Consider the following 15045-nt stretch of genomic DNA (forward strand, 5'->3'; position numbering starts at 1 on the left):
TCCGGGTATTTTTCTTACGCATAATACCCCTGGATAAATAATTAAACCAAAACACTCCAATACCATTTAAAAGGATAACTTTGTCTTTTTATGCTTTTGTAAATATACGATACCTATATTGTCCTTAAATAAAAATATTGCTTAGTACTTTAATTAGGAGTAATTGGTCATTTCATGTGGCTGGTGAATAAAAAAAAACCAAAACCACGCATCATTTCAATTGTACGCAACCATAAATGCATTTAATTAGCCATTTAATCAATTAATTTATTAGACGTTAAAAAAAACGGAAAGTCCTTCAACCTTCTCTATCACCAATGAAGAGGGTTGCTCTCATTTTTTTTTAATATTCCATGTGACAAGATAAGAAGAGCAAATAAAATTAGAATCATCGTATATTCGTATCCATCACTCCGTCGATTAGCAATTTGCATAATTTGAAATCAGGTATGTTTATTTTTTTCCCCAAATCTCTCAGTCAATCAAATTTCAAAATCAAATTTCTATTTTATTAGTTCTTATGTTTTTTACCTTCCATCGGATTTGGTCCTATTGCAGGTACGGGATTATCGAAAGGCTTTATCTGACTCAGAGATATTTGTTCTTGATTATCTTTCATGAAATCCAAGGTTTGTGGTTTTGTCAATATATGTTCTTGAGGTATTTGAACAAACATCTTCAAGAAACCGATCTTTTTTTTTTTACTCCTTTCTTTGTTATTGTTGTTGTTGTTGTATTAGGATAGTTTAAAAAGATGAGTACTTCGAAAGAAAACAATTCAGGACTAATGGGACCCAAGAATCTGCAAGGTAATATTTTTGATCTTCTACTTGATGATGTGGGTGTGTTTTGGATTGAGCTGTAAAACTAAAACTAAAACCATGGTTCTGATTTGAATTTTTTTTGTTTGGTTTGTGGTTGATTAATAAAGGTGGTGCAAGAGTGGGATTTGGGAAGGTGGTAATAGCTGAAGTTGGACATAACCGACGAGCTTTGAGTACGATTAATCCGAATGTAATTGGAAATCAGCCTTGTGCTGTTGTGAACAAAAGAGGATTACAAGAGTAAATTCTAAAAACACTTGATAAGTTCTCTCTTTTAACCTAATTGTAATACTTGATCTTTTGCTTTATATGTATACTGTTTGATTTTGAAGGAAAAGCAATGGAGTTAATGATAGAAATCTAACTAATGTCCCGGTTCATCGACCAATTACAAGGTTAGGAGTGAACAATGTATTAAGTTTTGTATTTCTTTTTAAACTGGAATGAATTAAATGTGCTTTTATCGATAGTTAATGATCAGTTTTTGCTGTTTTATAAGGCGGTTTGCGGCGCAATTGGCAAACAAGAAGGAGGTCAAGCAACCTTCTCCTCTCAAGATATTTACTTCAGAGGTACATGTTTGTTGTATCCTTCTTTTTCGTTTTATGTTACAACTATTTGCAGGGTACTGATATTTCTAAATTGTAATCAAAACGTAAGAAAATAATATAGTCTGAGTTTTTGTTTTTTGTTTTTCTACTGAAAATGTTGGCTCTGGGACTCATTAGAAAGAATAATAGTCCATGGTCGAGGAACTCGTATAAACCAGTTTGAGCTAGCCACAGTAAAGTGTCCGAGTCTTTCTACTGATGGGTGAATTCACCTTTTGTAGTTGATGATTTTCTCTTGATCAACATCATACTTTGCATTTTACTGGTAAATCTTATTATAAATTACGAAGATAAATCAACTTATCAAGCCAATTTCTGGTTTCTAAGTCATGGAATTTTGAATAGTGATAAGAGCCCAAAACTGTAGTTTTAAACCTGTAACAGTCATACTTTTAGACCAATTATGTGAGTAATAATTAAGAGTTAACACTGATTACGTGTTTTTATGCATTTCAGGCTTCAAAGTCCATTATGTGCAGAAATGTGCCACTTTAGCGAGATAAAGGAGCAAAGGTCGGTTACTAAGGAGTTCCGTGACTAAAGGCCAAGATTCAAGAAGACAAAGCCTTTCTAAAGCCCGATCAAAAGCTGAAAAGTCGACGCGGGTAGAAACAGCACACAAGTTAGCAGAACTTCCGAAGGCCGTATATTTGGACTCAGATCTCGGAATGGGGCCTACCTTATGTCAAAACGACCGGCTCGGAAAGAGCTTTCCAATGGTCCAAGCCTTGACCCAATCAGAGGAGCAGAAGTGGACGAAAAGTCTATTGAAGCCAACTGCAGCTGAAGAGGCCTTTTTGGACTGAAAGAATTGGGTTTTGGGCCTGATTCTCTTGCCCAAAACATGGCTCCAAGCCCATGCACGATTTTTGGATCTGAATGTATAAAAACCAAAGCTTCACTCTTTGTTAATGGTAGATAGGGTAGATAGTTAATGGTAGCTAGTTAGACCTAAAAATATATAGAATTCTAGATCTAGTTTTCAGTAGATTAATTAAGTTTAGTTCCATTTCAATTCTTGTTTTAGATTAAACTCTTAGAATCATTATTCTTAATTAGTTTGATTAATAAAATAGCTAGTTTGTCAATTTCGATTCTTGTCATTTACAATTGTGTAGATCTAAATTCCCTTTATTACGAGATAGCTAGACTTAGATTAGTTAGATTATTAATTTAGTATTGAATCATTGTTTTATTATTCATTAGATTAATAAAATAGTGTTCTCCATAAGTTAGTTTCATTTCCATTAATTGTTTAATTTAAATTCGTAGATTCAATTAATTGTCATTATTAGTTTAATTCAATTATTGCATTAGTAGTTTTGAATTTGGTTTAAACAAGCAAAGTTTCAATCTTTATATCATGCCTTGTTTGAATTCCATTGGGAATGATAGCGTGATGATTCTCGGCTAACCTCTATTGAGGGGGTTGAGAAGCCTTGATGAAAGCTTGATTCCGATTATCGTAGAGTCATCGTAATTTCCTTTCCACTCTAGAAACGATTAGTTCACCATGAGAATGGGTTTAATCGTTCACATACTAGTTATGAATTGGTAGAAATGCCATGTGTAAATAGGGATTAGGAGTAACCATATTGTTCTGCTGGGCAAGATTCAATTCGGATTACTTACGATTCGTGGATAGTAGATTAAGTCGAAGTTAAGGTGGAATCAATCCCCTCTAACTCCTTATCATAGAATCAACGTAGCATTCCCATAGTTGTTCTAATAGTCCACTAGTTGCATCTTGTGGGTAGTTGCATCGTAGTCTAGTTGCCACTTCGTAAATCTCTCATTAGACTTTAGAGTTAAGAATACTTATACGTAGAGAACACAGCATGCGGAAGGACTAGGAGTGGAACGAATCACTCTACTCCACTATATCTCATAGGATTGAGAGTAGAAATTTTTGATAAAATATAGGCACATAATTTAGTTTTAGTTTACTTATGTTTGAGTTCATTGTTCATTTCGTAGGTAAACTATCAATTTTATCATTTATCAAATGGCGCCGCTGCCATCTTAGTTTCACTTTCGCATTGTTTTCATAGTGTAAGTACTTTTCTTAAAGTCCCATTTCACCCACCCACCCTTGTTTGATTCATACTGTGGTTGTCCGTTTCAAAGATTGAAAAAAAAAAAAAAAAAAAAAAAAAAAAAAAAAAAAAAAAAAAAACGAAGCACGATTCGGCTTCAAGTGGAGCCGCGCACTGCTTCAAGTTATCGAAGTCGAGCTGAATTCCAGCGCCAAAAGATTGTAACACTGGAGCGACCGCCCCCCATGTGGAGCGACCATACTAAAAACACTGTAATTTCAAGATTACACGAGCGATCACGCTTCTAAGCCGAATGACCCAGCCCTAAGCTAGATTTTTCCGGATTTCTACAGTTTTGATTCGAACTTTGATTTTTCAAGTTTTTCAGTGTTCTAACTTGTTATATACACTGAACACGCGTAAATAAGACGCTATTCATAAGCGAAGCAAGGACGCAATCAGGTATTCCTTTCTTCCACACCTCGCATCTCCTGTTAGAGGTTTATACTAGTATATCAGAATTGTTTGGAGTGTTGATGTGTTTAGCTAAATTTGGTCTTAGCCTTGTATGAGATTAAGGTCTGGTCGAACAAAAATACCAAACGTAATCACACAACAACATCAACAAACAATTCTATCTAGTATACCACCCACTCCACCTCTAGCTACTATTTCACACACACCACCTGACACAATGCCCGACGAAGGAGAGACTCCTCTCTCGGACTTTTATAAAGCCTTGAGCGATAGCCCCAAATCTTGCATCGTTCTAGCAGACCCTGTGGGGGATTTCCGAATCCCCCCAAATATTTTTAATTTGTTACCTGTTTTTCATGGATTAGACCATAAAAACCTTATCAGCACATGCGTAGGATTGAACAAGTCCTAACAACATTCCACCATCCTACGGTTGGTGCGGAACAAATTAAACTAAGGGTATTTCCTTTCACCTTAGCCGATAAGGCGGCGTCTTGGTTAACTGCCCAAGCGCCTAATTCTGTGGACTCGTGGGCTAAACTTGTTCAGCTGTTTATGGAACATTTTTACCCACCCCTAAAGACGGATGAGATGCTTTCCAAGATTCATTTCTTTCGACAAAATCCTCATGAATCATTTTCAGAGGCTTGGAATCGCTTTCACCGACCTCCTTATAGAGTGTCCACATCATAACTTAGCTTAAAGACACGTTAGTTCGTGGTCTTTTCAAAGGACTTTTACACCACCATAAAGAAGTCCTAGACATAATGAATGGGGTAGTTTCTTAAGCAAAGGAGCCTCTGAGGCTTATAAAATTTTTAGAGGATCAAACTAAGCGAAATAACAACTGGGGTAGTGACGATATCCACCGCTCCGCTAGTTCTTCTAATACAGCTAAGGCGCGGTATGTTTGAAATTAAACACGATCCCGAAATAAAACTCTAATCGAATCACTCACTAAAAAGGTAGAGGTCATTTCGCTCAACAAAAGCCTATCCCCGTCATGAATGTAAATTCAAATCCATGTAGTTTCGTTGGAGCCCCGAGCATCCCGACTTCCACTGTCCTATAGCCTATGAACAGGCTTGTTCCATTAATAGTGAACCTAACGCCCCTTGGAGACAAAATCCCAACTTCGGTTGGAGAAATAACCAACACGTCACACCTCCAAGGTACAATAATCAATATGTTAGGCCAACGCACAGTTTTAACCAAGCTCCACCACGACAAGGACAGGGTTAAGGTAATTTTAATAATTATAACAACCAAGTGCAACCTCGACTAGGTCAAACACAAGGTCAAGGTAGTTATAATAATTATAATGTTAATAGAGGTATCGTTCCGGTAAATAATAATTATCAAAATCCACCCATAAATAATTCACGCGAAATAGTTCCAGTCACACCACCCGTGACTACTACACCCACATAACCGGATCGTCTTGACACCTTCATACAAGTGAGCCAAAAACTTTTCCAAACCATGGCTCAATCTAACCAACAGCTTCTACAATCCGTTAATAATTTAAGTCAACAGTTGGCCCAAGATAAATCCCAACCCAAAGGTGTGTTTCCAGGTCACGAAATACCTAATCCTAAAAGAACAAACACAGCCTTTGAGGTAACCAATAATACTAGTAATGAATATGAAAATGTAGGTGAGCTAAAGGCCATCACCACTCTCCATTCTGGCAGAGTGGTTGATAACAAAGTAACTATGCCTATAGTTACCCCACCAAGAGTCCCCTACACCCGCTATTTTACTAGATACCCAAAAAAACTCAAGAGCCTACCAATCGTAGAGGTACCGATTACAACACAACCTAAGAAACGAAAAGCCACGGTTAAACATCCGGATGATACCATTGCTAAATATAGACAAAACCACCGCTTCCACAAAAATTAGTGTGTTAACTAGGGATACTAATTATGAGGAGATTAGGGACGTTTTCAAGAATCTAACTATAAACCTTCCCTTCCTCGAAGCTATTAAAAAGCTACCACACCATGCTAAGTTTCTTAAGGAGTTGTGTACTACTAGGCGTAAGACAAATATACCAAAAGACGCTTTTAACGAACAATTTCCAACTCTATCCTGAACATAATGGAATTGTTAAGTACAAGGACCCGGTCGCCCCATCGCATAATGCACCTTAGGAGATTCCTATACAACGACCGCGTTATTATTAGACACGGGGGCTAGTGTTAACTTACTCCCATTTTATTTGTATAGACAAATAGGCCTAGACGAAATGCAACCCACTAAAATGACATTGCAATTAGCTGATCGGTCTATTAAGTATTCTAAGGGTGTGGTCGAAAATGTTCTGGTAAAAATTCAGGATTTCTACTATCCGGCTGATTTTGTCATCCTCGATACGTAAGTCGTTAACCACTCGTCCCGATCATCTTAGGGCCCTTTCCTCGGCAACCGCCAATGCGCCATTAATTGCCGCGATGGTTCAATGTCCATGTCTTTTGGCCATCTTGTTGTTGAAGTCAATGTTTTTAAAACAAAGACACAGTTACCCGATTCGCCTATGGATGGAAAGGTTAGCATGATCGAGAGCTTTGCTCGAGATTATTTCAACAACATGTTCCCTGATAATCATATGCCCAAATTTCTTTCCTTTGGAAGTTCAGACTCCAACATTTTCATCCCTACACTAGTCGATACACATATTACGGATGAGGATGAGATAGATGACTTTCTCAAAGATGTAGAGGACTATCATAGTAATGTGGATATGACCAATCTAGATGAGGAATTCGATGAGTTTCTTAGAGGAGGTGATGATTCACCCTATCAAGAACTACTTTGCACAACATCCACCTTGACTCTTCTCCTTCCACCCTTTCAAAGGAATCTCGAGTTTGCACTCGATCCTTTTGTTTCTTCTGTGCTTCATAATTTTTTAAATCCACCTAGTAAACAAATACTTCCGAAAGACAAACCATTTGACACCTTCATTTTCAGACTTGAGACAGTCCCTACCTACACTATGAATGAGTTTTGTGCTAAACCCACATCCTCATTGTTTACATGCTGTCCTTCTACAACTTATCCATATCCACCATATTCTCCACAACCATTCACTTTTCCACACTTATTTACTAGAACACTCACTCGTTCAAAAATGAAAAAGAAGGTGCATGCTAGGTTACGTAATAGGGTTATCCGACTTCGCTTTCATTTCACTAGGTTGCGTCATAAGAAATCTTGGTGCTTGATTGTGTTTGGATATGTTTTCTGTGATATTTATTTATGGAATGATCCACAACTATTTTGGTTGTTGATATATGATAAACTGCATGTTCATATATATGTTTAGATAAAGTCTCGAGTATCTGACGATAAACGACTCAACTTTTGTGTTTGGTGCATTTCCTTTCATTTTCATATATTGGTGAGTGCACCATTAAGGTAACCGGGCCCTCCCTATGGAGTGTGTGGCTGTAAGAACTGGATCCTAAGTCCACGTTTAACATAATTCACGCTTTCCACTCTTGCATGTTTTCTCGATTTTTAGTCATGTCATGTTTCTCTATGGGATGAATTATGTCTTTTTTGTTTATTGTTTTTCATTATAAAAGTAAAAATTAATATATATATATATATATATATATATATATATATTAAAGGATAAACATAGTAATCTAGGAAGTCTCGGGAATCTGACTTTAAAAGACCCACTGCTAAAAAACAAATTTTCTAAGCTTTGTTGTAAAAAATTTGTTTGGGGGTGGGGTGTTCGTGTTTCCGTCCTAGAATGTTTTATGTCCCATTAGAGTTACTTAGGCCGTTCAATTGTATTACAATTCGGGTTGACATAATTCATGAATTTAGAGTTCAGTCGTTCGCATAACGTACGTCATGCACGCACTTCGAGGCGTTTTCCACTATCTTATATGTCATCCACGGTCGGAATAGAGTGTTTTATGGATCATTAGATTGGAAATTCTCTCCTGATCATTTCCATATCTCATTCACAAAAATCGGACCGGTAACGAAGCGGCAATTTTGATTTGAAGTTTCGAGAAAAATCGAAAAATTCAAAAATTTCGAATTGGGCTTGGGCTCAACCCGCGCCCTTACCTTTGCCCAACAGTCGCGTTCATCTTCTCAAAACCACCATTAACGCCCACCAAGCTCCAAACCTAAAAAATAAATAAATAAATAAAAATAAAAATAAATAAAAATAAACAATAAACCTAATTAAACCCACGCCAACCATCAAAAATCCGCTACAAATCTTCTCAAAAACCAAACCCCCACAAAATCCACCAACTTACATCACCAAAACCCACGAAAATTTAAAAAAATTTGTGAACTGTCGCGCCACCACCACTGGTTGCTTCAGTCGGTCGATTCAATTTCCAACACCACATCCCATTTAAACCCCCACTACATTCCAAACACTAAAATGGCTCAACAACGTCGAATTTTGCCAAAGCAAGCTTTTACTGGCGACCACTTCGCGCCGTTTTACGGTGACGAAATGATCAGTAGAGACTGTAATAGCTTGTGGTACTCAACTGAAGCCTTTTACCACGAAGACTTAGTTCGACGGTTTTACAACACGAAGGAGGTAGAGGGGACTAGAATTTTTGTTATGGTGGCGAAGAGGAGGAAGGAGGTAACTACTGGGTTGTTGGCTGAGATTCTAGGCATTCCACCTAGAATCCATCTGGATGTCATGTTGCAGGAGTCCCAATATAATAGGGTAGAACCATTGATGAACGTGACAGTTACCGAAGGGAACTACAATGCGAGATCGCATTGTGTTCGCCAATCATCCCTCAGAACCAACCAGCTGGCTGCAGCTCAGTGGATTGGTCGGAACGTCCTGGGGAAGGAGAAGGTCAGCGACATCGGTCTAAACTGCCTCCACATTTTATGGATACTCCAGGAGCAGAAATACGAAGTTCTCAGATCTTGGAGTTTTGCTTAGCATGATTAGGGGAGTAGGGAAGTCTGTTGCACCTCTCCCCGTGGTTGATAACCAAGATCATACCGGGTTGAGAGCACTCAAAGCGCCCGATAGGTCTTACATCACCCCGCACCCGAATCCCTCGCATTTTATAAGGAGTATGTCCAACAAGTTTGGTGGTTGCCTGAGGATTGGATAGAGGACGAGGAGGATGGTGGAAATGAGAATGCCGAGGAGGATGGGGAAATGAGAATGCCTCGAGGAGGATGAGGAGGACTTGACTTGTTTTGATGCGGATGCCCCGGAGCGGTGTTGGTCGATGCGTAACGCATGGCCGTAATTCATCGTGGCATGCGTTCACTCAACACTATCTGCGAAGACCTCCGGACTCGACAGGCTACTATCCATCATAACTTCGAGATCCGTACCCAAAGAGAGGATGAGCGGTGATGCTTGCACGATTCCCACCTCACGGGGATTCTCCTTCTAAGGACACACCATCGAGGCACGAGCGTCGTCGCCGAAAGACGAATGGTGCTGGCCCATCGAGAACTCAGGAGCCATCTCCGGACCGTGTGCCCTCCGCTACCAGTACCGGAGTGGTTAGGGATAGTATCACTACTACAGAATGACATTTATACCACTGTTTTTAAGTGTGGTATAAATATATTTACCACTGTTATACAACCGTGACAATAGGTGGTGTGGTATATAATAATAGCAAAACTGTGGTATATATGTTTAACGGATACCACGGTTTTTTAAAGAACCGTGGTTTGTAATGCCCATTATATACCACGGTTGTCAACATAACCGTGGCATATAAGCTATTGAAACCGTGGTTTATATTAGTGTATGTGTTATAATACCGTGGTATATAGTTATACTAAACACTACGGTTTATGCCAAACCGTGGTATATATATATATATATATATATATATATATATATATATATATATATATATATATATATATATATATATATAATAATGCTAGTAACAGTTTTCCACTTAAAACCGAACCTCGCATAACAAAATTTACATAGCCTTACCTACATACAACATTTCCATCTTCCCAACAAATTCCAAAATGTACAATAAACTATCAAACATTGCAAAAAAAAGATAATAATAATAATAAAAAACTTCCATTAATTTTTGAGTGCACTAAGAAAACAAACTTCAAATTCCTTTTCATAAATTAAAAAGGTAAGACTCATAAATTAAACCGAGGGATCCAACATAGTTAAAACTCATCCTCATTCGCTTCCGACCAAAACACCCCATTTTCCTGGATGAACTGAATAATATCGAGTCGAACACCGTCAAGTTCATCTTGCGTGTATGTCTCCTTCAATTCTAAATTTGTTATCTGGATGAGTCAAAGCACAACATGTGGAGTTACTATATAAGAATAAGGCTAAGTCGTTGAGCCAAATAAAGTGTTTGTCAAAACTTTCAATACCTTATTTTCAAATGATCCAAATGAACAAGCTTCTACTATTTCCCTCATAAACTTCATTGTATAATACCCACACTCTGTGCCACCTAGTTGATATGGGCCCTAACATATAGACTCACAACATATGTAAACATATACTTTTCAAAGAAAAAGACAATAATGTGTAGGATTTGTTTACCTTGATCTTGTCCCACTTCAGCGAAACTCGTTTCCCATCAACCCTTTGCAATGTGAGGACCGCACTTCACAATAAGCGATTTTGAGAAGTATGTCTATTTCAAGTGCTCAATAGAAGACATACATGAGAAACACAACTCCTTTATAAGTGTTAAGCATCTAAAAAAACTGATTGGATGGAAGTGTTAATATCTACAGCAGAGGCATTTTTATATATAAACTCATAACATGCCAGAGCAAACCAGAATAAATGTTGTTGATCTGCAAAAACTTACATGTCTCTCTCCTAATCTCTCTGAGTTTGACTGTCACGCTCATTCTTTTCTACCAATGCTTTTGCTTGAGGACAGAGACTCCATAAAAAACTTGACAACAATTTTCATAAAAAAGAGAAATAATATTGATGAATAATTTAGTATGAAACTAGTCAATGCACTTGAATAGGTTTTCTACATTTATAAGATGACAAGTAAAGATAATCATAAACACAAACAAATAGAGAAAAGCTAATCTCCACGGACAAGGCGCCCTGGTGGTATGCGTTGGTGGCGATCCAGGTCCTCGCTTCTTCGTCTTTCTTCGCTTTCTCCCGCCCCGAATTCTCCGGATGACGAAGCACCTTTAACAAAGTAGAATTTAAGCAATTAGCATACTTTCGGGAGCTCTCTTGATTACTATTGCCGGGAAGGCTTCTTCGCACAAGAGAAAAGTGTAAAATCAACAAGATTACCTCCAAAGATTGAAGTGAGATCATCAACAATATTTGTAGTTGAGGATGCCTTCCGCATGGTCGACGAGGTTCCAGAAGATGTCCGACGGGCTGTTTCAGGTGCTGGTTTTTTTTTTTTTTCAATTGGGACTCAAAAGTAGACTCCTAATGCAGAAAACAAAGACGAAAATAATAGTCTGCTAATATTTCAGAAAAAAAAAAAAAAACAATATCTTGCTTCTAATCTTATTCCCCTAAGCGTACCGAAGTTGTGGTTCTGTTAGGCCTTGGTGCACTGCTAGCTCTACCGCCGAAGAAAGACTCAAGATCATTCTCATTCTTTTGTTGACTCTCTCTTGCAGCAGCCCTCTCACGAGCCTCTGTAGCAGCCCTCTCACAAGCCTCTGCAGTTGCCCTCTCAGCAGAAGCTTGCTCTGCTCTTTGCCGTGCGTCTGCTTCAACTCTTGCAACAGCAGCTCTCTCTTTTGCTTCTGCAGCTACCTTCTCTGCTCTTTCCTTAGCATCGGCTGCTGCCCTTCACGCGTTGCCTGAGCTTGTATTCTCTCGCACAACAAAGACGCTCGGCATGCTCACGCGTGCCTCAAAGATTGACCTTATCAACAAAGCAGCCTTTTACACCCTTAGGCGCAGCATCGGCAGAAATTTCTCTCTCCGTGCCTCCCTAATTAGAGACGGGTATATAGTCCCAAGAGTGTGTCCTAATTCTTAAATTCTGGTGTAGTGCAGCAACTTAGGATCCACTCAAAGTTATCCAGACAACTTAGGATCCACTCAAAGTTAATTTTGAAAGATTCTCGTGAAGACACTTACAAACCGCTTTAAACTTAATAGATTGCCAAGTTGCCCACCAAGGTATCCACCAATGTCAAGTCCACTAAGTCGACTCTCTCTCACCTAATCCCCACAATCACCATAACTCAAATCTCTTTCATATTGGCCTAAAACATAAACGTATTCATAACTAGTTGCAAAATAACAACCATTATTATTATTCCCACTACTATAAATCCCATTTTCCATAGTTGAAAATGTAGTATCTCTTCTATCCTCAAACCCACTCCCGAAATTTGTGACTTACCGTTTTAAATATCTCACGCAGACCGAGGTTGTGAATTTGAAGGTCGTGGTTGCTTGACCATGTTGAGTGGAAAGAACTTCAAGACACAACTCCTCCGGAAGAGCATCCAGAATGCAGGGGATTGATTGAACTGAAATCAACTTCACTATTTATTTGTTGCTCTTCGGTTTGGACCATCGTGAACCGCTTCAGCCCAACACTTTCTCAAACCTCACTAACACTTTGAAGGGATGCATCTCTGCTACTTGCAGGCATGGTGTTACCTAGTGATGCATTTGATCTCCTCATTCGAAGCCGGGTTGTAGATCAGCCAAAGGCAACACCTTCTTCTTGACCCGAGAGCTTCCAAATACTTCGACATTCGCAAAACCCCTACAAGTAAATGTCGATTAGAGGAACAATAGTAAACATGACAAAATGCACCTATTATAACATACTCCTAATATCTTCTCAAGATTCTATATTGTCATTCAGTCGTCTTATATACTAAAACAGATAAAACACTATACATGTTAACATTTGAAAGAATTTCCAAAACAAAAAGATAGAAACAAACCTATGCAATCCTTCTTCAAGATGTGCATCCAATGACGAAATCACCCGAGGCACTGCTCTAATACCAATATATAAACAACCTATAATCAACATAAACTATTACGATGAAAAATTCCAAAGAACACAATTTACACTAACTCATTCACATTGCTCTAATGAAAACAATACTTTCAAAGGTTATACTTTTAACATGGTCTCTCTCCCAGAGAGAGCAAGATTCCCTACCTTTGCTTCTGATAGTGCTTCTCTTGCTACTGCTGTCCACATCCCTCTTTAGAAAGTAGAGAGTCCAAGGTACAAACAGCTCCTTAGGCATCCTAACTCCATCCCGCTTTGCGGGGCGATATTTGTTGTTGTAGAAGCCCACAGGAAAAAGTGACCAGGAAACATCTATTAACCAAAGCGAGTTTTAGGAAAGTACGTATTCATTGACCTTTTGGTCGTTAATCAATACAAATAAGAAGGAATCAAATGGGAGAATAAAACAGAAGAAAAAAAAATCCAATGGCTCGTAAGAGCGACAATAAGAAGGAATGCTAGGCTTCAGTGCAAGTTCAAAGAGACAAATGGAAGCCTTTATACAGATAATAATATTGAAGTTCATCTCAAGATGAGACCTTCAGAAGATGCCTTAAAGTTCAAAAAGACAAGATCTATGGTTTTAAAATTATGAAAGTTCGGCAATCAAGAAAAAAGGTTATATAGTTCATGTTGGCTGTAGTACAAACGATTTAAACTTCCGAAACATACTAGTTAACCATTTCCGAAAGTAGACAGGCTAATCTCAAACTTACCAATCACTTTCAAGAATTTCATTCCTCAACCTTCTTAGGGAAACAACAATTAATCTAGGAATTATATCATCTGCATGAGAAGAAAAGCATGGAATGAACTAGAGTTGAACTACAAATTTCAGTATATTCTGGAAGGAAAGGTCTAATGACTCCTCAAGTAACTAGAGTAGCCAAAAAGACCGACTCACTTGCAATACTTATGTGGACACATAACTGGAGCAGCCTTCAGCAAGTTCTTTATATCAGTCTGTTGGAAGAGAGAAAAAGCTATGTAGCAGTCACAACCTAGGAAATCAAACATAAACAATTTGTAAGAAAAACTGAATCTTAGATCAACTGGAACTATTTAATTAATACCGAAATTCTTTTGATTTTTTATTAACCAATCGAACCCAAACCAACGAAATATCCCAATTGAGAAGCGTAAATTTAGTCCAATCTTACAGTTCCAACACAAAGCTTAATTTTCCCAAATTTATCAACAAGAGAACCAAATAAACCTAACTTGAACAGTTCGATACAGTTAAAAAAAAACACTTATAAATTTGCTAGATGGGGTTTGGGTAGAAGAAAAAAAAAAGGAGATCGGGAGAGTGAGAGAGTGAGAGAGAAAGCATACCTGGTTTATTTCCTTCTTCCTCAGCGAGGGTTTGAATGAGGAGACACGAATGGAAAATGGAAAATAAAGACCAAAAGCACAATTTTTTTCTATTTAATTTAATTTAGTCCGTTAGTTCGAATATACCCTTTTGGCTATTATTTTAGTTGTTTCCTAACGGACACGCATCATTTAAAAATATTAAAATACTGCTTTGATAATAATTGGAAAAATAAATTGAAATATACTAACGGAAACCAAAAAAGCTCACAGTTATATCCGTTAGAAAGGTAGTAACGGATATATTTGTTACAAATGAAAATTTTGCCCTGTTACAAAATGGCCCTTATGGTGTAGTGATGGTGTAGTGACGGTGGGTTTCTCACTGTTGCGGGAATCCTAAGAGTCATAGAACTGTAGAAGTTGTGGGGAGAGACCGAGAGAATAGCGGGAATCCAATTTGAATGAGTTTCAGATCTTGTGTATTTTTTTTTTTTTTTTTTAGTATTTGACTATTTGGCATAAAGTCATAAACTACAGTAGAAAGTGGAAAATTTATATACCACTGTTTATGTTTAAGGTAGTGGGGATGTGGAGTACTCTCATGCTGGAAAAAAACTAACCATGGTATATGACCCAACTTATCCCACGGTTTTCATCTAACTGTGACATATACTAGTAAACCAATAACCAAAGAAATTTTCGCCGTGGTATATAAGTATTTCCCACGGTTTTTTAAAGAACCGTGGTATAAACGTTCTTATTGACCGTG

General features: G+C 37.9%; 1 protein-coding gene across 1 annotated transcript; it reads left to right on the forward strand.

Annotated features, from left to right (window-relative positions):
* The first annotated feature begins 384 nt into the window (after positions 1–384).
* Positions 385–1712, forward strand: LOC147477608 (cyclin-B2-4-like). Its single transcript, XM_086584892.1, has 6 exons — positions 385–447; positions 559–629; positions 741–809; positions 932–1064; positions 1157–1219; positions 1324–1712. Exons 3-6 carry the CDS (start codon positions 755–757, stop codon positions 1454–1456), a joined length of 384 nt encoding a protein of 127 aa, XP_086441018.1. The 5' UTR covers positions 385–447; positions 559–629; positions 741–754; the 3' UTR covers positions 1457–1712.
* The last annotated feature ends 13333 nt before the right edge of the window (positions 1713–15045 follow it).

The sequence above is a fragment of the Coptis chinensis genome, chromosome 9, assembly GCF_015680905.1.
Source record: "Coptis chinensis isolate HL-2020 chromosome 9, ASM1568090v1, whole genome shotgun sequence".
NCBI lineage: Eukaryota > Viridiplantae > Streptophyta > Magnoliopsida > Ranunculales > Ranunculaceae > Coptis > Coptis chinensis.

Excerpts from the sequence above, each read along its gene's own strand:
- LOC147477608 (XM_086584892.1), top strand. The coding sequence starts at position 755 with ATGAGTACTTCGAAAGAAAACAATTCAGGACTAATGGGACCCAAGAAT. Across the intron at positions 810-931 it reads GGGACCCAAGAATCTGCAAG|GTGGTGCAAGAGTGGGATTT; the intron begins GTAATATTTTTG and ends TGATTAATAAAG. Across the intron at positions 1,065-1,156 it reads AACAAAAGAGGATTACAAGA|GAAAAGCAATGGAGTTAATG; the intron begins GTAAATTCTAAA and ends TTGATTTTGAAG.